This window comes from Tursiops truncatus, chromosome 8, assembly GCF_011762595.2.
Source record: "Tursiops truncatus isolate mTurTru1 chromosome 8, mTurTru1.mat.Y, whole genome shotgun sequence".
Classification (NCBI taxonomy): domain Eukaryota; kingdom Metazoa; phylum Chordata; class Mammalia; order Artiodactyla; family Delphinidae; genus Tursiops; species Tursiops truncatus.
Window position 1 is genome coordinate 18302593 of NC_047041.1, and position 24544 is coordinate 18327136.

At 49.3% G+C, this 24544-nt stretch overlaps 1 protein-coding gene across 2 annotated transcripts in view; it reads right to left on the bottom strand.

The window, feature by feature from the left end:
* The window catches only part of LOC101317399 (uncharacterized), a 199503-nt gene that overhangs the window by 117822 nt on the left and 57137 nt on the right, over positions 1-24544 (bottom strand). Inside the window, exon 1 of one of the 2 annotated variants that reach the window (XM_073808175.1) lies at positions 7887-13737. The exons of the other annotated variant lie outside the window; for it this stretch is intronic. Coding sequence (XP_073664276.1) covers positions 7887-8497 — 611 coding nt within the window. The 5' untranslated portion in view covers positions 8498-13737. Of the gene's footprint in view, positions 1-7886; positions 13738-24544 lie in introns of those variants that run through there. 2 annotated transcript variants of the gene reach the window in all.

Here is a 24544-nt window from a genome sequence, read left to right on the forward strand (position 1 = left end):
ACCCACGTTGGGGAACATTAAGAATGGAAAGGCCTCAGATAAGGGAGAAAGTTCCATGTGATGGTGGCATCACATGAGCCAAAACTTGCCAAGTCAATGCTGGACCAGCCTCTGGGAGTCTGGCTGGTCTACCCGGAGGAGTCAGGTGAAGAAGTGGGTTGCAGAGGTCGTAGCGAGGGCTAGATTGTGCAGAGTCCTATGAAAGAGGCTGACTTTGATCTCAGCACTGCAGTCATTGACCAGCCACTCAAACCCTCCCTGAAACAAACAACGGAGCTGGCTAGGAGTGGAAGGCTCGGTGTGGGCAGGGACCATGGAAGGAGAGGGACAGAAAGAAGTGCCCCGATTCTGCATTGAGAATGAGGACATTTCCAAAGACCATTCAATGTGCATCCAATCAAACAGACCGTCATCTACTGATGAGAGCGCAAATGGCAACAAGAACATGCAATGGAGGAGTTACACTGTGTCACTTCTTTCTCTCAGTCATCTTGAGCTGGTTACCAACTCAGTATGGTGGGGGGCCAAAATATCCAAGTCCCCTTTCTCTCTCACCAGCCCAGACAGGTTGAGAATCAATCAGGTCTTGGCACAGTGAAAGATACAACAAAAGCACAGGACACCGCCTACCTCCCTAAAGCTTGCTGTCTAGTTGAAGAGAGAAGACAATACACAGAATAATATAAACCAGTTCTTATTCCCATGCTTAGATGTCAGGTCCTGACTGAAATCACCACACCCAGAGGCAGTGGGAATCAAACACTCAAGGGCCCCCTGAGCAGTGGGCTCCAGGCTGCGCCCAGAAGGTAACAAGGGTGTAGCAGGCAGAGAAGAGGAGAGGCATTTCAGATGAGGGCAAAGCAGACACAGGAATCACATCATTCCTGAGCGAAGGGCAGCCAACTGGGAGACAGGCGAGCGGGGGCTGAGTGAGTGCTGTGGAGTAGCACGGGAGAAGTTAGATAAGAAGGCTAATGGGGGACAAGGTGAGGTTGGAAAGCAGACACAGAGGGCGCCATCGCGGGCCCCTGATGGGGTAGGGGGGGAACACAGGATGATGGTGGTTCCACAGCAGAGGTCTGATGTATCCTAGAAGCCCTCCTATCATGACACATGGCACTAAAGAACATCTGGCCTTGGAGACTGGCCAGACACTTGCTCTCCGACCTCCTGCACAGCCTCCCCTTCATGGACAAGTGGATCCTTACAGGAATATCTGGGCGACGGGACCTTCCTGCCACACACTCTGTTTTGGTCACTTGCCAGGGTGCTCTGTCTTGCTCCCGAGCTGGATGCCAGCAAGACAAGAAAACACTGGGCAGAAACCACACCCTCCCTAAGAATCACCTACTACACACACGTGCCCAAGCGGGCATGTCCCCACAACACGCCCCATCTCTCACCATGTGGCTCAGCAAGCTGCTGGTCTCGGAGAAAAAAGGTAAAAAAAGAAAAGAAAACCTCTTGGAGATATTTGTTTAATATCTGAGAAGTGGTGGAGCAGAGGAAGTAGGCAAGTTTCATTTAGAAAATCATTAAGGAACTATTATAGTAAAATGAGGCTTCCAGTTTCCAAATAAAGCTGGAACAATCACACTGAACACGCTGGCAGAGCTGGCAAATGAAGGAGTTTGGGGAGGAACAGGAAGGAAGGAAGGACGGTAAAAATAATAACTGGAGATTCCAGGGAATTACAGGCGGCCCCCCTTTCCCTTTCAGGACAGAGAATCAGCTTGACCCATGAGCTGGGAAATCCACGAATCAACAGGGACAGCCTGGAGAAGGGTCTCTGTCAGGTTTCAGAAGCGTGGTTCCAGGGACCCCTCTGTTCTTAGGCTGCCATTCACGTCCCATGATTTTCATCTTATAAATCCGCACCAAAGCACCTCTGGAGGAGGAAGAGGCTAGCATCACCTCTTTCTGAGACAGAAAGCTAGCTGGGGGACAGGTGATGAGTGAGACCATGGGAATATGAGTAAGTAGCTCCCCTAAGAGGAAGGGAACAGGGAGCAGTAGTCCCATTCACTCAAGTTGAGATAGTTATTGCTTACTAAATGCAAGGCATGCTGTTAGCCCCTGTGGAAAGGTTCAAAGAAATGTAGTACATAGGCTGTACCTTCAAGGACCTTAAAACTTAGTAGAGAACACAAGACATAAACATGTAAAAAGCTAACAACACAGGGGAGACGCAAGGCTGAAGGCTAGATGAAGGGTGCTACAAGTTTTGCATATAGGCTCCAAACAACAAAGCTGAAGAGAGCACCCTCTCTAAGGTTTATTGCTATCCGGAAATACCACACCCATCTCTAAACCTCCAGGCATCCCTCCCTTGGCTCTTACATCCTCTCCTGGCTCCAAATTCTGTGGTGTGTCAAGCTGGGGATACTAACCCTACCCACTCTTCAGTCACATGGGCTGTTATGCTCTGAAAGGGCAGCTCCCAGGGTTAAACCCCATCCCGACCCTAAGAATTGCCTCCTCCTCTCCCTGCTACCTGCTTTTCTTTCCAGCTTGGGAACAGAGGACTCGTAGGTGGGACTGTCAACCGATCCTGGGCACCCTCTCATCCTGGTTCCTGACAGGCTCCTCCCAAGGGCCCCACAAGCCAGTCCTCACTTGCTGCCTTCTGTGTGAGCCAACCAGGAGAGCAGGGCTCACCTGAGCTGTCCCCTGTGCACCACTCATGTGCAAAGCACGGGGCTCACCGCACTCATCACCAGAAGGGGGTGATGCGCTCAAAACAGCCCGGTAGGGTCTTCCCCCAGCTCTGCACCATTCACTGGGGGGGAGGAGGAAGACTCCATCAGGGTCTCAGAAAGCCCCCTACCATCGATGGAGTCCTTCTCCATTGCCATTGCTTCATTTTCTTCTCCATGGAACCCATCTTCATTCTCTCTGCCCAGAGAGAAGGACATGGTCAACCTTAATGAAATAAACTATAACAGAGTGGGCAAGGAACTTCAGCTCCCTTCCAGAAGACACAATCTAATTCACGCCCTAATCGTCTTGCTGGAAGCCTCCAGGCCTGTCACTGCAAACAGGCTGGAAGGATTTGGAGGTGCTTGGAAATCCTCGGATCTGGTCAAATAAATACTTAATTGCCATCTGAACATCCACGTCAGGTCACTTTCCTATACCCAGCCAAGTTCCTTCTCCAGTGAGGCTGAGAGATGGAAAGGACCACAGGAAGCCTTTTCATCTTTCTTGTTTACCCTCTACTCCCTTTCTTTCCCAAGACACTTGCATCTTAGAGAGGATGGGAGAGCTGGGGAGTGGGGGAGCCGTGTGAGTGGGGAGCATTGACTTCTTTAGCTGGCTGTCGGCTATGACCTTAACCATGACAATGAGGTTTAGTTCCTCTTTTGGTAGAGAGATGAGAGTAGCAGACTTCAAATGGGAGATAATGGTTGATCTGAACAATGTAACCCCCAAAGGTCACCCCTGCCTGCAGGAAATAAGAGAAGACACAGATGCAGTTTCCGTAATAGTTTAACCTTCTAAGAATCAGAGGACTTAGAGAGCCTGGGAGGTCCTTGGGCCTTCTCTGTATCCAGGAATAAAGGTACTCAAGCATTACAGACAAAAAACCTAGAATATTTTTAAAGACTTCCAGAAAAGAAATGTCACAAAGAACGTGGGACAATTGTGGAGATCTGGGAGGCAGAAGAATAGGATAATAAGAGAAAGTACAGACACGTTACCCAGCGAAAAGAGCTAAGTCATAAACTCCAGAGACAACATGATATGACCTTCAAGGAGGATGATGCCCTTCACTTAAACCTACACCTGAATCTTAAAAATAAAACTGAAACACCCAAGATAAAGTCATCCTCAATAAACATTATTCTCAGGTTCCACGATAGAGGGTAAAACCTCCCAAACCAAACGCTTTGGCAGGCAATATTCTATCTGATGAGTTTCACTCATCTCTTGGGGGCAACACTGGAAAACTGATCTCTGTCACCACCACAATTCACCCACCGCCCCCAAACTGGCAATACTAGCAGAGCTGGTAAGGGGAAACGCTCTCAGACGGTCACAAACTTGCAAGCTCTTCCATGGACCATGTAAGCTCCCTAAGCCTCAGTTTCCCCATCTGTAAAATAAGGATGTTCCTCCTGACCCTGACAGCCTATGGACAGATCTGTGATCAATGAACTCACAGCCCTCTCCTTTATGGGAGGAAGACCTCATTTCCACAGCTACTCTTGGGTGGCCCTACACAGAGCACCTTACCCTCCAAACAGCGGTAAAGAAACTTCAGAAAACGCCAAGACTTGAAAACTAATGCTATTTTTAGTCCTTCCTGGGAGAACTTACTTATTTTAAAAACTTCACCCAGGTTTTCACACAAGGAAGACAAGTTAAAAGAAGAACCTGAGCAAAGGAAGGTGGAGAATGACATTGGAACCCAGACACCACACTGGCCAGGGTCCAAGCCTGTCCCTCAAGGCAGAAAGACTTCAACCGAATTCCACGCAACCCTCTTCCATCTTTAGCCGGAGTCCCTCTTTGAGAATCTGTACCCACAAAGTGAATTCACAGCACTGCAGGGAAGAGAGGAGCCATCCCACAGAAGGAAGTGAGGTACAGGGAAGGGCAGGGTTGTTTTGCTTTCAGCTGCACAAGAAGCTGGGAGGGATAAGGGTCAGTCCTGCTTGGCTTTCTGGGGAGGGATGAAAAAAAATCACTTCGTGTTGCAGGACCTCCTGAGAACAGTAAAACGAAGAGCACTGGTCCCCTTTCCCCTGAGGACCAGCCATTCCAATTTCTTCCACCTCACTGTATTAGTTTCCTTTTGCTGCTATAACAAATTACCACCAAGTTAGCAGCTTAAAACAAAACATATATATTATCTCACAGTTCTGTAGGCAGGAAGTTCAAAGTGGGTCTCATTGGGCTAAAATCAAGGTGTGGGCAGGCCCGTGTTCCTTCTGGAGGGTCTAGGGAAGAATCTGTGTCCTCACCTTTTTCAGCGTCTAGAGGCTGCCCTCATTCCTTGGCCCGTGGTCCCTTCCTCCATCTTCAAAGCCAGCGACACCAGGCAGAGTTTCTCCCAGGCAGCTGTCCCTCTGGTTCTCTGCTTCCACCCTCATGTCTCCTTTTCTGACTCTGACACTAACTCTTCTGTCTCCCTTTTCCACATCTAAAGAACGTTGTGATTACACTGGACCCACCTGGATCATCCCAGATACTCCTCTGTCTCAAAGTCAGTTGATTAACAATCTTAATTCCCTTCTGCCAGTAACATCTTCACAGTTTCCAGGGATTAGGACATGGACATCTTGGGGGGTGTGGAAGCACTATTCTGCCTACCACATTCATTAACCATATACCTTTATTTTTGATTTTTAAAGATTTTTTGATCTGGACCATTTTTAAAGTCTTTACTGAATTTCTTACAATATCGTTTCTGTTTCATGTTTTGGTTTTTTGGCCCCGAAGCATGTGGGATCTTAGCTCCCCAACCGGGAATCAAATCTGCACCCCCTGCATTGCAAGGCAAAGTCTTAACCACTGGACTGCCACGGAAGTCCCAACCATACATTCTGAGGAGAGAGTTTTTCTGTCCTAACCTTCTGCTGGTGCCCACACTTTCCATCACGGCAGCCCATAAGGCTTTGCTAAGGAGAAAGAGTGCCTCATGTCACCTTCTTGATACCCAGGACACAGTGCCCTGTGAATTCCTGGGGCACTGGAATGTAGAGCTGCTCTAACATATGTCTGCCTCTGTGCATGCACATGTGTGTGTACATACATGTGTGTGTATGGTGTGTGGCCTTAACCCCTGAGAGACGGGATCACACCATGTACATCTTTGAATCTTCCATGGTATCTGGCACATCTCTAGATATGGAATGAGACGCTCAATACTGGTGTGTTATCTGATCCCTGGACCAATGATCCCATCTATGGATTACCCAGATCCCAGAACCAGGGAATTGCTGAACTTTAGCTTTGGAATTAACCTGAAAGGTATTCATTTAAAAGCACAAGGCAGTGTCTCTTATACAACAGACGCTTAGTAAAAGCTTTCCCTCTTCATTCTCTCTCTGGTTACATTTCTTTCATCCATCTTCATCGTTTATTTCACAGGTGGGGAGGGCTAGTTAAAATATGAGTGAAGACCAATAATGACGCTTTTAGAACATTTGAGGATTTCAGTTCTTCTAGCCTCGCCTATATCCACCCCTCCCATCAAACTGGTGAACCCTAAATGCTGACTTGTGTTAAATGTCCTCACTGTGTAGCTGATCCCAGGTAGAAAATGCTGTGCTCAGTTTCTCCAGAGAGCCATCTGCTGATCCCACTCCAAACTACTAAAAATAAGAAATAACCCATTTTTTAAAAAATTTATTTATTTTATTTGTTTATTTTTGGCTGTGTTAGGTCTTCATTGCTGTGTGTGGGCTTTCTCTAGTTGCGGTGAGCGGGGGCTACTCTTCGTTGCGGTGCGTAGACTTCTCATTGCGGTGGCTTCTCTTGTTGTGGAGCACGGGCTATAGGTGCACGGGCTTCAGTAGTTGTGGCTCGCAGGCTCTAGAGCGCAGGCTCAGTAGTTGTGGCACACGGGTTTAGTTGCTCCGCGGCATGTGGCATCTTCCCGGACCAGGGCTCCAACCCATGTCCCCTGCATTGGCAGGCGAATTCTTAACAACCGCGCCACCAGGGAAGCCCAAAATAACCCTTTCTTCACCTTCACAACTGAAGACACAGCTGAGCTTGTGAGCCTACAAGCCCAGAAGCCCTCTACTCCCTGCCCACCCTGTGCCACCAAGGTCTAAAGACCAAAAAAGAGGAAAGATGAAGGGGAAAAAGAGGACAGAGGAAAACCCAGTACAAAGCTGTACTGAGGAAATACAGCTCTATTTGGCGGTAACACAATCAGAGTTGGGAGAACAAACCAAAGTCGCCGGAGGTTTGCAAATCACTCTCGCCCTGGACCTACTTTGGCGCCAAGACAAACACCAGGCATGGAGCAGAAGGCAGATACGGTGAAACGTCGCATGCCCGGGGCCCCATTAAATGAAGCGTGGGGTCCCCATGCAGATTATGGGAAGCATTTTTCACAGACCCACCCTTGCTACGAAAAAACTGTCCTGAGCCAGTGGTGATGCCCAGCCAGCTCTGCTCCTGTGTCTCAGAAGCTGCACTTGAGCCCGCCATGCTCTTCACGCTGGGGCGCCCTGGGCACGGGCAAAAGACCCAGGCTGTTGTGACCACCTGGAGGGGTGGGATAGGGAGGGTGGGAGGGAGGGAGACGCAAGAGGGAAGAGATATGGGAACATATGTATAGCCGATTCACTTTGTTATAAAGCAGAAACTAACACACCACTGTAAAGCAATTATACTCCAATAAAGATGTAAAAAAAAAAATAATAATAAAAGGAAAACTAAGCCACACACACACAAAAAAAGACCCAGGCTGCTTTGCCCACACCCACGGGAGACCTAAGCACTTTTCCAGCCTGTGAGGGCCTCTGGGGAGGGCCCCGTGAGCTATCTACCTGAGGCACTGTCACCTGGCCACAAAGCTGGTCTGCAATGCCGCTGTAGTCATGACACGTGTCTGAGGACCATCAGGTCAACCAGCTGATCACCTGTGCCAGGATGGCCTCAGGCTGCCAGAGGAGCAACCTCCATGGACGCTGACCTGCCAGGAGACCCCTTTCTTCTACTTAAAGGCCTGGACCTAGCAAGCCAGGGCCAAGACCACCCAGGCCCCATTTTCCAGCCTTACACATGCGGTCACTGAAGGGCCCCCAGTAAGAGGGCCTGAGAGGGAAATCTCACCAACCTGATGGTGGCCCATGGCAAGGCCTCCAGCCCCAAGCTCAGGCCTTGGAAGGGAAGAGCTCTTGGGTTCTGCTGGACTTCAAACTCACCGATTCCTTTTTGAATTCCAAGATGAGGGTAGACTTTGGAGAGGCTGGTCCCATCCTCTGGTGGCTACGGGGCACTCGGCAGCATGGAAGGAAATGCAGATGGAGGCCTTCAAGTTGACAGCCCAGAGGGCAACCCGCCAGCACACCTCCCCCAGGGCCGACCAGAGCCGCAAAGTGCCAGCAGGGGTGGGGCGGAGCTGGTGAGTGGCCAGCTCCTCTGGTTTAGGGCGTTCATTAGGATCGGAAAGTGCACCCCACACAGCGCGTGAATCGACCCATTCACCAAGAGAACACGGAAACCTCAGCAAGGCGGAGCGGCGATGGATTTTGGGAAGAAAGGAGCAGAGAGATGGACAGGCAACGCTTTTGATTTTGGAGAGATCTGGAAGGTTACCAGCCCTGTGAGTAGCTGCACTATAAAAAGAGTCAGACACTAAGTATTTCCTTTCCCATAAAATATTCATTGCCACATGGAAGAGCCAAGAAGCCGAAACCTCAAGCATGTCTAACTTTGTGCTGCAGTAATAACAGAGTTTTATAGGAACCTTCTGATTGTATTTATACCAGGCTATAAATACAATTCCATCTGAGAGGGAGGAAGGGAGACACATCTAGCCCCCCTCGGAGGCTACACTGGAACGAGAAAGACCCCAGGTACACCCATGACTCTATTTAGCATCTCAGCTAGAAAACGGCAGATGGAGAGATCTGTGGTACCCGACCTCCTTAGGAGTACGTGCAGAGAAGCCCGGACTCCTCTCACAAACGACGCTCGGGATGTACTCAAAACCCGGTTTACAAATGGCATTACTCTTGCTTAACGATGGAACAGTGTCCCAAGTGCCTGATGTTTACTCAGCTATTTGCAATTTACAGAGTGCTTTCCCATCCTTTGATTCCCCAAATAAGTCTGCACAGGGCAGGATGGGTGCTGTTGTCCTCATGAGCCTCAGGAAGGTTAAGCAACTTGTCCAAGGTCACACAGCCAGAACGCAGCATTACCAGGCCAAGACGCTTGGACACCTACCTCTACCTCCAGACCTCTTTCCCTGCAGCCGCCCCTTCTGATGAACACTGTAAGGCACAGCTCTAAAATTCCACTTGAGAGATGACCCCATGCTTCAGCTGCATGACTCCACCCCCTGTGTCTTGCAGGGACACCTTTTTCCTTTTTAGTTTATATGAAGTAATGAACCCCCGACAGAGGTCACCATGGGTTGGTAATTTGCACATTAAACCAAGCATTGAACATCTTTTCTTCAACCACTCACACGCATTCACCAGACACACAGACTTCATGTAACTAGACTCTTACAGCGTTCTAGACAGAAAGGGTATGGGTTAATAAAATGACACGTAATAGTTCCAGAACATTTGACACCGAAGTTTCATTTGAGGTTAAGTTCACAGTGAAAGCTTTTCCTTTACTCTAATAAGAGAGGCCCTAAAGCTTTCCTAACTCTCCCAAACCAGTTAGATTTTGCTTAAAAGACTTTTTAGTATATGAATCCACTGACTTCCAATGATGTGTTCGAAGAGAGTCAAAGATGCAGAGTATGTAAGATCCCCACCCCATTTGCCCTTGGGTACACCCACCAAACCCAAACCAGACAGACACTGCAGAGGCTCACTCAGGGCCACTCAAAACCAATGAACGTGTCTACGTACTCCGGAAGCACTTTTAAGTATGCCAATCCCAGATTGTCCCTGATCTGCAGTAAGTAGAATAAACTGTGTCTCACCAGAAAGTTCTGGTAAGTCTCTGGGAATTTAGTTTGGGTTGCAAAGACAAAGAGAAAAGGGTAAAAACTACAGCCCCCTCTGGGATTATTTATTCTGCTTAGTTTAATCTAAAGCTAGTGTGGCCCTAATGGTTTTTAATGGTCCTAAATGATTCGATGAATCTGGGCATTCACTGGCGGGCCATCTGGGGACAGGCCTGCCTATCTGCAAACTGGCAGGCTTCCCTATTTGTTCTGTGGAACAATAAATGTCAATGAATTAGAGGCTTCAATAATTCAGAACACTTCCAGCACCTGATTCTTTGGAAAAGCCAGACCCGTGAAAACAAAATATTTTGTGTGCAAGAATTAAGTAAAAATTTGGGGACAAAAATGTTTAAAAATATATCCTAAATTGGCGTTTCTCAATCTCAGCGCTATTGACATTTTAGATCAAATAATTATTTGCAGTGGGGCGGGGCTGGGGAAAGGGATGGTCCTGATCGTGTAGGGAGCTTAGAAGTGTCTGTGGCTTCTACCTACTACATACCAGTAACAGCTTCCCTTAGTGTAACAACAAAAAATGTCTCCATACATTGCTGGATGTGCCCTGGGAGCCAAAATTATCCCCAGTGAGAACCACCTTCTTGGCGTACACATTAATTCAAACCAGTTCTACACCTTCCATACGACACGTACAATCTTAAATGATAACCAAAGACTACCTAGCCCGCGTATGCTGCAAGATCATGAAATGTCGAAGGATTCGATTACTTCACTACCTGGTACTTACAAAGGAAAATGTACTGCTCTGTTTGCAAAGCATTTCAGCAGAGCTTATAACCAAAGGGATTCTCTAGTTAAGCCTCAGTGAGCCAGAAAATGTAATGAATTGCCATAGCTTCATCCCCAAATACTCCAGTTAACTGCGTTTTATTACATGAGCATACACATGCACACACAGTTATCACCTTAAGCTACATTTATGTAGCCTCATAAAAAGATTCAACTATCTGCTCACTTCTTGGATAGAATAGAGGGCTGAACACATCTATTTTGTTTAGGAGCAGTTGGGAGAGGGAATTGGGAAGGCAATTGCAGAGGAGAGAAAATGAAGTTTTGATCACCTCGCTGGATACTGTCCTTTCCGTTGTCCAGAGCTCGCTAATAACAGCCACCGCAAGCCTGGAGACTGCCGCCTATCTGCATTCACACTCAGCCCAAACGCAAGGCTCACGCAGCTCTTTATGTGCACGTACGTGCGAGCACACACACTGATGCACGCCCATGCATTGATGCTGACACATACGAATTACACCTGGTCAAGCACAACCCCATAGCTCCCTTGGGCCACAGCATCGGTCCTGGATTCAAAAGTGCCACATCTCAACTAACCTGACACGTGAAAGTGGAAAGTGGCCAGGGGGAGGGTATAAAGATCACGTACAAATACATCTGCCCATCCATGACCCTCCACGCTGCTGGGCCCCCAGTAAGGCTAGACAGTTTCTCAGCTCTCTCCAATAACAAAGTAGCTGGGGTCATCCAGATGCACGCTCACCCCAAAGACCCCAGGCAGTCACTGGGATGGCATGGCCCTCCCTGGTGACAGGCCACGCCCTGGTGACATTTGCTTTTTCCTCCTACAAAGAGGGTGAGCTTACAGAGCCAAGAGGCCTCTCTCCCAAGCTAACAAGCAGAAACTTTTCCTAAGTGAGAGAAAAACAAAGCCTGCCCTTCCTTCGGCATCCTGCCTCTCTCTAGGACTCTCACTAAGACACACGATTTCCACACACACCCTGCTCGTCCAAGGAAATCAATATGAAAAGCAATTCATCCACTGATATATTTTATCAAGATACATGTGGCGATGCCACATTTCATTTACAGTGCAGCCCTCAGGAAAGCCAAGGTCACTGGCTACAAAGCGGGCTGCAGGAGGGAGGGAGGGGGAGAAGCCCGTATTCTGCACCAGCTGCAAATAGAAAAGTGAATGAAATAGGAACAGAGATAGAACAGGGAGCCTGGGGATGCAACAATTACTGTATGGAGGAGGCGCAGCGCTGGGCCAGCTTGTTTAAATTTGAAATAGTTGATAGATTTAGAATGCTAAGTATTTTTCTTCTGACGATGGCAAACGCAAATGGTTTCACTAGCGTGCCAGTCAGTAGAATATAAAATATTTGTGAGCAGAAAATCAAGAGGGAGGAAGAAAAAGCAGGTGGGGTGGGGCGGAGGGCAAGGGAGACCAGACAGAATCTGGCCAAGAGGGCCAAGACAAAGAATGAAAGGGAACAGGCAGGAGGGCCACGGGACACGTGCTGGGCGCGAGCGGATGGCAGGAAGCGAACGGGAATTTCAATAAGCCTCAGGGAGGAAAATTATGATATCTGCACGGCTGCAGAGGGGCATATTTTTAGTAAATTTGAAAGCGATTTGCCACACATGGCACCATCCCACTCGGAGGGCTCTCCACCGGCTCCGGTAGCTGCGCCGTGGATCAAATGTACTCGGTAATTGCAGAGTCACTGCTACCCTCTTACCTCTAAACAGAGCAGATTAAAATAGCATGAACAGCTATAATAACAGGTTTGGGCTTCAGCTTTTTACAGCCAGAAAAATGCTTATGGAAACAAGGATTTTGCTGACTCTTTTCAAAGCGAAGTAAAGAAGAGAGAAGTTAAGTGGTCCCAGAGCTGCAGAGTGAACCGTATGGGGCTTCAAACGGGTTTGGGGCTGCAGCGGTCCCCCTCCCATCCAGACCCCAGGCTAAAAGTCAAGGCTGCTGGACAGATTCTTGGCACCTGGATGCACCCTGGGTCCTGTCATCATGTCCCTCCCCTTGCTGCTCCAGGGCCCCGGTGGAGGGAGTCTGGGTAGGACAAATGGCACACAGGGGCAGATGACAGGTGGGTGCCCACTTCCGGGGAAGGCAAACTGCACCAACTCAGGCCCCTTCTAAGCCAGCCCAGGGTTCCAACAGCCAGACCCCAAGTCAGATGCTGGCTATCCTTGAGGACCTAAGCTTCAGGTTGCAAGCTCACGAGTGTCTTGGGAACACACCCTGCTGCTAACCCTCATTTCATGCTGACCGCGGACCAGGTGCTAAGAAGGGTTTCATGGCTTCACCTCACCAAATCCTCGTAACATCACATACCCTAGCAGCTCGTTGCTGTGTTCGCCTCCCGTTTTGTAGGCGAGAAAACTAAGGGTCAGATGTTTAAGTAACCTGTCTAAGACTCTACAGCTAAAAAAGCGTCGGGAGTCGAGATTCAAAGCCAGGACCGCCTGAGTCCGGGGGCTGAAATCTTCACCCTTCGCACTGCACCCATGTGGATGGCATCCGCCTTCGCCACAACCACGGCTCAGCCACCACTCACGTGGCCTCTGCAGATGCAGCTGGGGGTCTGCCCAGTGGGCATCCAGGCTGCCCACTGATGAAGCAACAGCAGGCTAAGTTGCTGACCGCCCTGCCTCGGCCTGGGATGAATCGCCCAAAGAGGTGCTTCTGGCTGTTACGGGGCAGGCATGAGGGCGAGCTCACGCTGCAGCTCCCAGGAGCATCGTGCCTCCAAACCACTGACACCTCGGGATCCTCAGCCTTCCTAAGGAAGCCATGCGGCTCTAGACATTTCTCACTCTTTGCTGTAGACATGGACACTGAACTAAAAAAGCAAGGTGCCAGACGGGGCAGGAACAAGGGGTCAGGAGATTAAGCTCCCCAAAAGGGAAAGAAATTGTCCAAAAGTCCTATCAAAACTAAGCACTAAAGGCTTAGATCAGGCAGGCCTGAGTCCCAGCCCTGCGTCCTTCCAGTCCGATCTTTATTAACTTGCCTCCCATCACTCGTGATACTGGCGGGAGGTAATGAGAGCGAGGGAGGTCTTCCCACCCTCAGCACCCAGTCTTCAGCCGTCCAAGAGGAGACAGCACCGGGATTCTGCAACTCCATTCTAAGACACGTGCTCAGTTGCATTCTCCAGGGCACAAGATTAATCACATAACCCTTCCCAAACCCTGCTTCAGGTGCACACGTGACACCTGATGAGAGAGTCAGAGATCTGTGTGGTCATGGGCTGGCCACGTGGGTGGCAGCTTCAGGCTTCTGCAGAGACGGAACAGCCCCCTCCTTGAGCCCTTCTGGCTCCCCAGCAGGCCCAAAGAACCCCATTCTGATATCCCCCTTATAACCCTTCCTTCCTCTAACCCCTGACATGGGTCCTAATCAAGAACCCACCCGGCTCCGTACTGAGGCACTCCCGCCCACCCAGCCACACACCTGGAAGGCAGAGGTGTCTCAGCAGCAGAAGCAGTCACTTAACAGGGTGTGTATGGGTCTGTCTGTCTGCCTGTCTGTCTGTGTCTGTGTGTGTGTTTACAGGGGTGGGGCATGGGGGCTTCAGACCACTAGAGTGGTTCTCTAACTTCAGTGCACATCAGAATGATTTGGGGAACTTATTTAATACAGATTTCTACTCCCACTCCAGGGTTCCGATTCCGGCCCATCCCTGTGGGCCAAGAGATTTTAACACGCGCCCCATGGGGTTCCAACACAGGTGGGTCGACGGGGCACTCCGAGAACCCCTTGACCTATGGGCTGCAGTGGAGGAGAAGAACCGTCCGGTGCAGGGATTCTCATGAGAGGAGCTGCACCAGGAGGGCACATCAACATCCCCCTCGTGCTGAGAAGGCCCTGACCCTGCGAAGACACTGCGGTTCCCAGGGTGTGTGATTCCTAGGGGCAGGGGTGCAGGGAAGGGGGCAGGCAAGAAAATGTCGTGCAACCGGAGCCAGGAGGCAGGGAGCCCGAACCGCAGGGCCCAAGGTGGGGTCCAGGAGCCAGCACCCCCTGCCTCTGCCCCAGGTGAAGAACAAAGGACAAGGCCTTGGCCTTCAGGAGGCTTATGACCCGCTGGGGGAGATGAAGCCCTCACACCCAGAACCATCGGGGAACACCATAGCTGTTTGCAAAGTAAATAAGTATAATTTTGTGAAGCAGGAACTCTGCTGTGGATTGGGAAGTGGAGAGCCCAGGGTGGCCCCTCACAGGCACAGGAGGCTCATGGGGTCCTCAGGCCAGGAGTGGCCTCCCTCCCAGGTCATGTGACCTAGGCCTCTAGCTTCAGCCGAGTCTGTGAGGGTATCCACGGAATAAGCTTTCAGACTCTCCCTCACGAGGCAAGAATGTCTGCCTGCCACCCCAGCTCTCATCCCCCTGCTGTACTGCAGCCCAGCGGCCCAACCCCACTCTTGACAAAGACAAAGCCAGGGCCACTCTGAGCAATAACGCTCAGCTCCCTGAATCAGACGTGAGGGGCCTCACCACCTTGTCCGTCTGGCTCCTTCGTGGGCAGATTTCCTGGGACCAACCCCAAAGGACCCAACTGAGTCCCCAATGACCTGACCTGTCCCCACAGGCAGGAACGAGGACAGAGGGGCCGCTGCCAGGAAAGCTCTGCATGGTTAATGGACGAGGGAGACTAGGGTCATGAGGCTCCTGTTTGGAGACTCCCTTCCAGATATTTCAGTACAGAGGAGTGGATTCACCTTGTCTTAAGACCAGCTGAGGCAGAGGTGGCCTTAGATAAAAGCACCACCCACGTCTGGGCAGAAGGGAGGGATTCCAGTCAGAGCTCAGAGAAGATCCTTCAAATGGCAGAACCTCTGGGTTCAGCCTGTGCAACCTTTCCATCCAGGAGGACGCATGGAGCAGGGACGCGAGGTGCGACACCAGCGCACTGCGGTCTTCTCCTTTCACACAGGAGGACACGGTCAGTCCCAAGAGTTTGCGTAAACCCGGGTCCAGCCAAACGGCAACAGCAAATTTGTCTCTCCATGAAAATGGATACTCTGTTCGTTCTGTTCTCTGGTGCCTCTTCATGGGAAAAAAAATGCATTTGTGGAGTGAATTTCCTTGATGGGGGTCAGGTTTGACCCTGAAAGACCTCATCTAGCTGTCCGAAGCCGAAGGGTCTGGAGCAAGGAGCCACTCCTACAGCATATGCCCTGGACCCCTCCCACTATCCAAACCCAGAATGGGGGAGGGGACGTCACTGGTCTCGGGGAGGACAAAGGGACGCAGGCGTTCACCTCTTACTTTCCTACCATCTCCTCCTTGTGAACGAAGTGGATGCACTTTCTGCAGCCTTGATTGAAAAAGAAGTACTAGGAGGAACGACCAAAATTAAAACACGGGTGATGTCATGGGGGAATGGTGTGGGAATCCTGGCCACACCATCTGACAGCTATGCGACCTTGGGGACATTGCTCAACAACTTTGGGCCGTGGCTTCCTCATGTCTAAAAAGAGTAATCCCACCTACCTTCAACCACCAAAGGCTGCTGCATGGTTCCATGAGATCAGGGAAGAAACCCAGGGGCACGAAGTTAAAAACTGGTAACCCCCAAATTGGTAAAGGTGATATGGGAGTTCTCTGTATTATTCTTGGAACTTGTCTGTAAGTTTGAAAGTCTTCCTTCCACTGGCGGTCCAGTGGTTAGGATTCCGTGCTTCCACTGCAGGGGGCACAGGTTTGATCCCCAGGTCGGGGAACTAAGATCCCGCACGCCGTGTGGTGCGGCCAAAAAAAAAAAAAATTATTTCATAAAAATAAAATACACATGAGTTGCCTTAGAGGAGGGTGGATAAGCAATATTGTTAACTCTTTATATATCTCTGTATTGCTTCATTTCTTAAAATGAGTGTGTGTGTTCCCGTTGTCTTTTTTTTAAACTCCAGCAAAATTTTAAGGGAAAACAGGCAGACGGGGAGGGGGAGGGTCTAGGGTATGTGCCTGGCGCAGGGTATAGTCAGTTAAGGGCTGGTGACTCCTGCTCCCCGGGCCTCAGCCATTCCCTGAGCACCCGGTCAGCCTAAACATGCCCCCAGTCACATGCAAGCTCCCTGAGGACAAGAGACGGCCTCCCTCTCGCTCATGACCCCCCTCCTCCACGGCCCCCTTGAGCCGCGCTCTGCACTGGGTGGTCATTCAATACCTGGGTCCCTCTGACAATGAGAGCGAGTGAGAGGCTGGAGCAGGTGTGCCCGGCAGAGTCATTAAGGACAGAGAGATTTTCATCAGCCTGGCTCGGCTTAACTGTCTCCTTCTGGTGCTCAACTCTCAGGTTTCAGGGATGTGGCCAAGAGACACTGATTTGCCCATGGCTGAAACGGTGAGGCCTCTCAGTGCTATGGGCTCAAGGGGTTAACGTTTGGGTATTTCTTCCTCTCCCACCGTCCCCCTTTCCAAACGACGGGCCCTAATCCCAGAGCTTAGCAAGGGCGGCATTCCAGAACACCTCAGTTCCGGACCTTGTTTGGTAGGAGGTTGGGGGAGAGATGCCGGGAGAGAAGGGAGGGTGGGAGAAGCATCTGAGGCAAACCTGAGAACTCTGTGGCAGGCGGCTGCCTCTTCAATCATCATAGCTGTGAACACACAGCTACCAGAGCCCACCTACTCACCACTCTGCTGTGAGCACTGGTGACACTGATGTATTAAAAAATAAAGAAGGCTGTTTGCTTCCCTGCGTTACCCTGACCCCGTGGCGATGTGCCTCGCGTAACACTCCCCATGACTGGTAAATTGAGCAGACATGACATGGATTCCTCAGAGTCACAGACAGAATCAAACTGGACCTTGCTCCCTATCACCCCCAACCATCTCCCCAAAGCTAAGCGACCTTAAAGGCAAAATACATCTGCTGAAACCCTGTTGAGATTATTCATATGTTTTGACTCCTAATTCAGAAATAATAAGTGATTCACAGGTTCCAAGTTTAAAAATATATTCATCATCTGGTCTCCGTAGAAGCACGTATCCCACTGGTTTGGGAGCCTAATGCCGCAAAAGGCGCCCTGCACTGGTCCGGCACCCATGCACCTGTTTAGCCACAGGTGACGGGAGTGCGTGCTCCCACATCACCTATTTTATTAAAAACTCTACGTTAAGCCATTGTCAATAAGAGAGCCTTAATTCCTCTGGAACGCAGAGCTAAGAGACTGGCAAATTGTAAATCCTGCTCTTTCTTGACAGCCCCTCTGAGGGACAGAGAACCCATGAGTGTGAGAAATGGGAATTTATACTTAATTTCAAACTCCATGTGTAAACCAGTATGGAGAGCAGCTCATCACAGTGTGTTAACAGATGACAAGGATGCAAAGCCTTCCTCAAACATTCCTTCATTCCTTCTCCAAAGAGTCCTCTCTAGTTTTATATACAGATGTGTATGTGCGTATATGTATATTACAAACACAAACATCCGTGCACGCATATATGTACACCACAGAGCCATCCATCCCAAATGCAGTGTATTGACAAGAGGTTCAGATTCTCATCTGGCATTTGGGGTCATCTTAGCATCGTGTTCAGCCTTCCCATCTATGGTGGTCTCTTTGTGAGGGGCCTGATAAAGCCGCCTTCTAATCTACAAGGCTCAAGGGTAGATTCTGAGAGCCATGTTATACTACATGACTGGATACTATACCCTCCACCCCCAAACTCATATTTGAAGCTCTGGCCCCCAGTTTGACTGTGTTTAGAGACAGGGCCTTAAGGAGGTAATTAATGTTAAATTAGGTCATACAGGTGGGGCCCTCATCCAATAGGATTAGTGCCCTTATAAGAAGAAGAAACAACAGAGAAAGCTCCCTTGCTCTCTCCTTCTTCATCTCCCTCCCTTCCTCTCTCCCTCCCTCTCTCTCCCTCCCTCTCTCTCTCTCCCCCCTTCTCCCTCTCCCTCTCTCTCTCTGCCACGTGAGGACACAGCAAGGAGGGGGCCACCTGAAAGCCAGGAAGAGGGCCTTTGCCAGAACCTGACCATGCTGGCCGGACCCTGATCTTGGACTTTCTAGCCTCCAGAACTGTGAGAAACTTAACTGTTGTCAAAGCCCCCCCACCCCGCCCCAGTCTGTGGCAGTTTGTTATAGTGGCCCAAGCAGACTCAGACAGGACACTCACCACAAAGCCTTCAGTGAGTGAGTGGCCAAGGGCAGACGCCTATGCAGGATGCATCAACAGATTCCCTCTCTGGAATTTGGGACACAGACAGGAGAAGTTCAATTAAGTCTTGTTACATGTAAACCTGGGAGTCTTGGGGTGGTAATTTTTAGACTCACCCTGTGGTCTGCAGAGAGATGAAAATGAAATTAGATGCACAGGCTGAACTGAGGATGAGAAAGAGAAAGAGAACACTGCCTGGGTTTCTGACAGCTACTTTTCAGTTCTAGTCACTTGCCTTTAAAGGTGGACTGTATCCCTACACTTAGGCGCCATGATACACTCCCGTATTATGACAACAAACAGTCTTGTTTATTTCAAGCCAGCACAAATCTTTTTTTTTTTAACCTACAACCAAAAAAAGCCCTAAGTAATAAACATGAACCTAGACATTGAGATCTTTAAGAGCCAAGGCAATGTCTTCTATGTGTTTATTTAACTGTCCTACCCCCAAAGTAAATGTCCACATTCTACAGAAACCAAAGTGACAAACTTCCATTGAACTGAAACCAACAGGTACATCTGCCCAAAAAATGCTCCTTAAAGAACCAGAAGACAAATATGGCCCAACTCACACGACAGACAAAAATCAGCCCTAAACAACAACTGCCTCTTTGCTCAGCCACAGATCTTATACAGACTCTAAGGATGCCATATTTTCCCCTCTTATGTGCCTCACATATAGGGTGTGCATTCAGCAAACGAAGAATAAAAGGCCGTTTCCATTTCTGATCCCACCCTCTGCCAACCATACCAGGCACACATCTGCTAGAATAAATGGTTGCTATAGAAATCACCATTTTTGGAACAGGCAAACCCAGTGTCTATGAAGAATGCAGCCATCTCAGTCTTCAGTGAAATCTGTGGTCTTGGTGTTCAGGAAGTGTCTTAGAGGACAGCCAGTAACTTGCAACCAAACTGACCAAAGACGGGGGCATGACACCGCACGTCTCAGAATCTATCTTGACAGTCCAAAGCAAAGAGTTGCCAACAGGAGATAAGGTTGTGTTCGAGGACCCTCCCTTGGGAGTAGACCCAAATCCGGAGACATCTGTGAAATGCTATAAAACTGGAAATATAATATACTGGGTGAAGGCTTGGAATCTGGGATCAGACGGTCTTGGTTTCAAATTCAGGCTCTACCACTTAGAGGCTATATAGCCTTGAGCAGGATACCCATTCCATGTCTCAGTTTCCTCATGTGTAAAATGGAGATAATAACAGTCCCTATTTCATGGGATTATTTTAACGATTAAATGAGATAATGTACACAAGGATTCAACTCATAGCAGTAATGTACACAGTACGTTTGCTAAATATCCATGGTGCTGGACAGAATCAAGAACCAGACATGGGAACAGACAAGACAAAGAACAGAGCCATGAATTTCACGTTCTGATTTGGTGAGGAACTACCCTCCCCATCTTACTGGCAGCCAGCCAAGGATTAGAGCTCATTCTGGAGGTTGACTAGGGTTGCCAGTACATCAATGCATTCAGAAGCTGTGGTCTTCTGGGGCCAGCTCCCACCACTACGTCTCTCTTCCCAGTGACTCCACACTGGCAGCCTGAAATCAGCCAGGGTGGGAGTATTCCTACCACAGAAATTAGCAAACGCTACAAATCAGGTGTTTTTCATCTTGCAGAATTAGTTGTTAAACATTTCCTACGCGTCAATGGAAAAGCCTCCTCACCAGGAAAGTGGGATCTGAAAAACATTTAGTACCTAAGATTCTGTACAATCCTAAGGTTTCTCAGGCAGGATGTCACAGGACACAAGAACTGCAACTGGGCATCCCTGAGAGGCCGTCTAGTTTTCCTCCAACCGTTAGACTGTGTAGATTGGCTCCCTGATGAGGCCCTGCAGAGGAGGCACCATCTTGGAGGGGATGAGGTTACATGGGTTCCCAGGAGGAGGAAAGAAGAGTCCTGAAGGATGGGCAGAAGACTTAGAGATGAAGGCTGATGAGGAGACAGGGACCCTAGGGCCCCTGCTGGCCCTTCCTTTTTTCATCTTCACTGTTCAATTCCCACGCTTCACCCCAACTCCAGACCATTCATCATCACCATAATCTACAGACTCTGACAGAAGTTCTCAGGTCCCAGAGAAGGCCCTGACTTGGTTTCTACCATGACACTGCCACCCTTTAGAGCTTGTGATCGAGTTGAAGAAATAACTCATCCAAAGAGATGCAGGGACTTCCCTGGTGGCGCAGTGGTTAAGAATCCGCCTGCCAATGGAGGTGACACGGGTTCGAGCCCTAGTCCGGGAAGATCCCACATGCCGCAGAGCAACTAAGCCCGTGCGCCACAACTACTGAGCCTGCGCTCTAGAGCCCATGAGCCACAACTACTGAAGCCCGCGCACCACAACTACTGAAGCCTACGCACCTAGAGCCCGTGCTCCGCAACAAGAGAAGCCACTGCAATGAGAAGCCCGCGCACCGCAACGAAGACCCAACACAGCCAAAAATCAATCAATCAAAGAGATGCAGAGGAAGCATGCAGAGGAAGTAAGCTCAGTGGTTTCCAGGGGTGAATATATGGTGGGTAGCAAGAGGGAGAGGAACTGAAGAAAATGCGACAAGCTAGAAGGGAAAGTTTCTCCTGTTTCAGAGGATAGCAACTTACAGATACAAAGAGAATTCAGTTTTAAAGGATGAGACACAGAATGGATGGATGCAAAGGAGACAGTATGACACTGGGGACAAGGAGAAGGAGTTCAAGGTGAATGAAGCTGTAGGGACCCTAAGGAAGTCTGGTGGGAGGGGACAGCCTCTTCAGCACCTGCTCCCCACCTGCGGCCCTATACCTTGTACCTACTCATTAGCAAGTGCTGGCTCTGCCCCCAGAGTCCTGAGAGAACCTTGGAAGCAGAGGGGCTTGGGGGTGGCTCCAACGCCCTCTCTGGTCCCCGGGAAAGTAGAGATGGACTCTGCTGGCCTCTCAGCGACTTCCCTCCTGGAAAGGAGCCAGGAAGCCACCCGGCTCATTCTACTGCCTCCAGACAAGACACTCCAGCTCTGTCCACAGGACTCTGCCCTTTGATTCATTGTGAGAGAAGACTCTGTAATCCTTCTTTGGAGAAACACCTCCCGTAAAGAGAGCTGCTTCTCACTCCAGAGGGAGCAACCCCGGCGATGAGGGCTTTCCTCACTAGCAGCAGGTGTGGCATCGGGGAAGCTGGGCTGTCAGTCAAGGTCCCAGCCCCATCCCTGCTAGCTGTGTGTCACCAGGCCAGGCACTCTGAGCTTCACTTTATTATCTGTACTCCGAGGTAACGATACTTACTGCAAAACTGTCGTGAGGATTAAAGTCTGGCTTTTAAAGCACCCACACAAGGAATGACACGACACAGCACTCACGAGAGGAGAGCTGGTGCTCCGGCTGCTGTTGAAACCCACACTCCCCCATCACTGGAGACACCCAGGTGGGACCAGACAGAAGCCTTCCATCACACTGTCCAACCCAAAACCTCCGTGACGCCATGCCCCCGTCCCCGCACACAGCACTGCTAAAGTTCTCTTTTTCTAGCTTCGTGGGGAGAGGCATTTGTGCATCATTCAGAAACACAGTGGAGGCTGAATTAGCAGGTCTCTAGAGGAATCCTCCCTAGAAAATCCTATAGGCAATTCCAGGCTTCCCAGAGGGGAAGGCGGTGGAGAGTGAACCTGTGTACGCACACACACACACTCTCTTACACACACTCTGTCACTCATTCACTCACATACATGACTCCCTGAATCCTTCATCACAAAGGTCAACATGAAAGGTCAACCGAACTCCAAGTCACTGTCTGAGTGATCTGTGCTCCCCTCTTTTTTGCTGCTCCAACCCAGAGTCCGTTACTCCGAGACAAGTATAACCACAGGAGCTGGAACATGCATCACAGACCCACGCCCCACGCTGCTTTTATTAGAAATACTCTTCTCTTCCTAACTCCTCACTCCAGACATTCTCTTTGACCGGTTCTCCTTGGGGTGAGACAGAAGAAATGAACTATGAAGCAGGAGGCCAAGGTTCCGGTCACTTCATCTCTCGGGGCCTAAGATTCCTCAGAGGAGTTGACGGTGTGGTCTCTAAGTTCTAAGATTCCATGATATGCATTTGAGAACTATTCGAGACTACCAAAATAATCATGATAAAATCTTCCCCAAACTCTAGCCTGTTTTCTCCAGATCCTGTGGATTTGATAAAGTCATCAAATAGGCAATAGATTCAATCCACTAATTTCAGACGCACACCTGGGGTCCTGTGATAAAGTTGGTTGTGTTTATAAAGCCAAGGATTAACATTTCATAGAGTCATGATTTCATCAGTAACTAACTACAAAGGATTAATTAGGAGCGAGGGAAGAGCCCATGGCTCTGGAATCCAGACCTAAGGAAAATATCTATCTCTGCTCTCCAGATGTCAGCACACACACCAATAAAGGTCTTTGATGAAAACGTCTCTCATTATTCAGGGGACTCCAAAAATACTATTTTCTGCCACGGAATGAAGATACTTCTGATCCTTATGCACTCTAAAGTATCATCACAAGTCAATAAACACGAATTCGTATACAGACAACGTCTGCTTATCAAAATATCTTTCCTTCAAGACCCACTGCAAATACACAAGACAACCTCTATGTGGTTTTTCCAAGATCTCCTCCAACAGCATGTTCAAAACATAAACTTACTTTTCCACCCAGAACTTCTTTTATATTCCCACCATTCACCAGTTATCCAAGCCGAAACTCAGGGGTCTCTCTCAACTCCGTCCTCACAATCCTGCCCGATGAGTAAGACCTACCCATCTTAGCCCGGCCACGCACCCTTCCCTCTCCACCTGCCCCGCTGCCGCCACAGTTCAGCCTGCATTACCTCTCACCAAAGCCACTCACCAGGCTTCCAAGAGGTGCCCCTGACTCCAAGCTAACACACCCACATATTCATCCTCAATTCCACACTCGGAGGGCTCTTGCTAATATGTATTTCCTATTACTTCCCTCTCTTGATTAAAAGCTTTCAACATCTTGCCCCAAACTTACAGAGTAAAGTTCACATCCTTTTGCTGAGCAAGCCAAGGCCTTCCTGACAGACTCCACATCACCTCTGACCACCACCTCTACCTACCTCATCACACATGTCAAGCTCCAGTGAGACCCAGTGTCCTGCCGTTCTCTGCTCCTTCCTCCCCTGGGCCTTTGCACGTGCTGTTTCTTCTCCCTGGAATGCTCTTCCCTCTTGCCTAACTAGCGATCTTCCTCTTGCCTTCCCAAACCCTGCTCAGACGTCGCCTTCTCCGCCAAGTCTTATCTGCAGCCCCTTCCAAAACACAACCACTGTTCGCCTCCATTCGCTCTATACCTTGTTCTTTGTTTTATTACGACTTTGATTATGCTCTAATGTATTGGTGTGTCTATTTACTTACCTCCCCTACGAACTGATCAGATTCTTGGAGACGAGGACCATGTCTTTGGACTCCTGTATCCCCATCGTCTGGTATGTAGCAGAACTCAATAAATACGTGTTGAAAGAATGAGTCAGGTGGAGCCATGCCCATCTTGGAGCTTCCAATGCATTTCCTAATTGTCTTAGGGAACGTGTTTTACTCTATCTCCTATTACAGCCATTGGTGGACTCGTTTTAACCCCAAATTAACAGCTAGGAAAAGGCTTATGCCTGAGCATTACCTCTCCAACAGAGCCAAATACATCCAGTGGGTATTCAGTAAATATTTGATGAATTGAATAAAGTGAGTTCAAAGCTACTCTCCAGTGGAGATCTGCTTTAAACACACACACACACACACACACACACACACACACACACACACACAATGCTCAATCACCTACTTAGGAGGCCCTGAGAGGTTTCCAAACATCCAAAAATCCATCTTCTGAGCTGTGGGTTACAGAAGGTCAGATTCCAACCTGAGAATGAGGAGAAGTTCGGC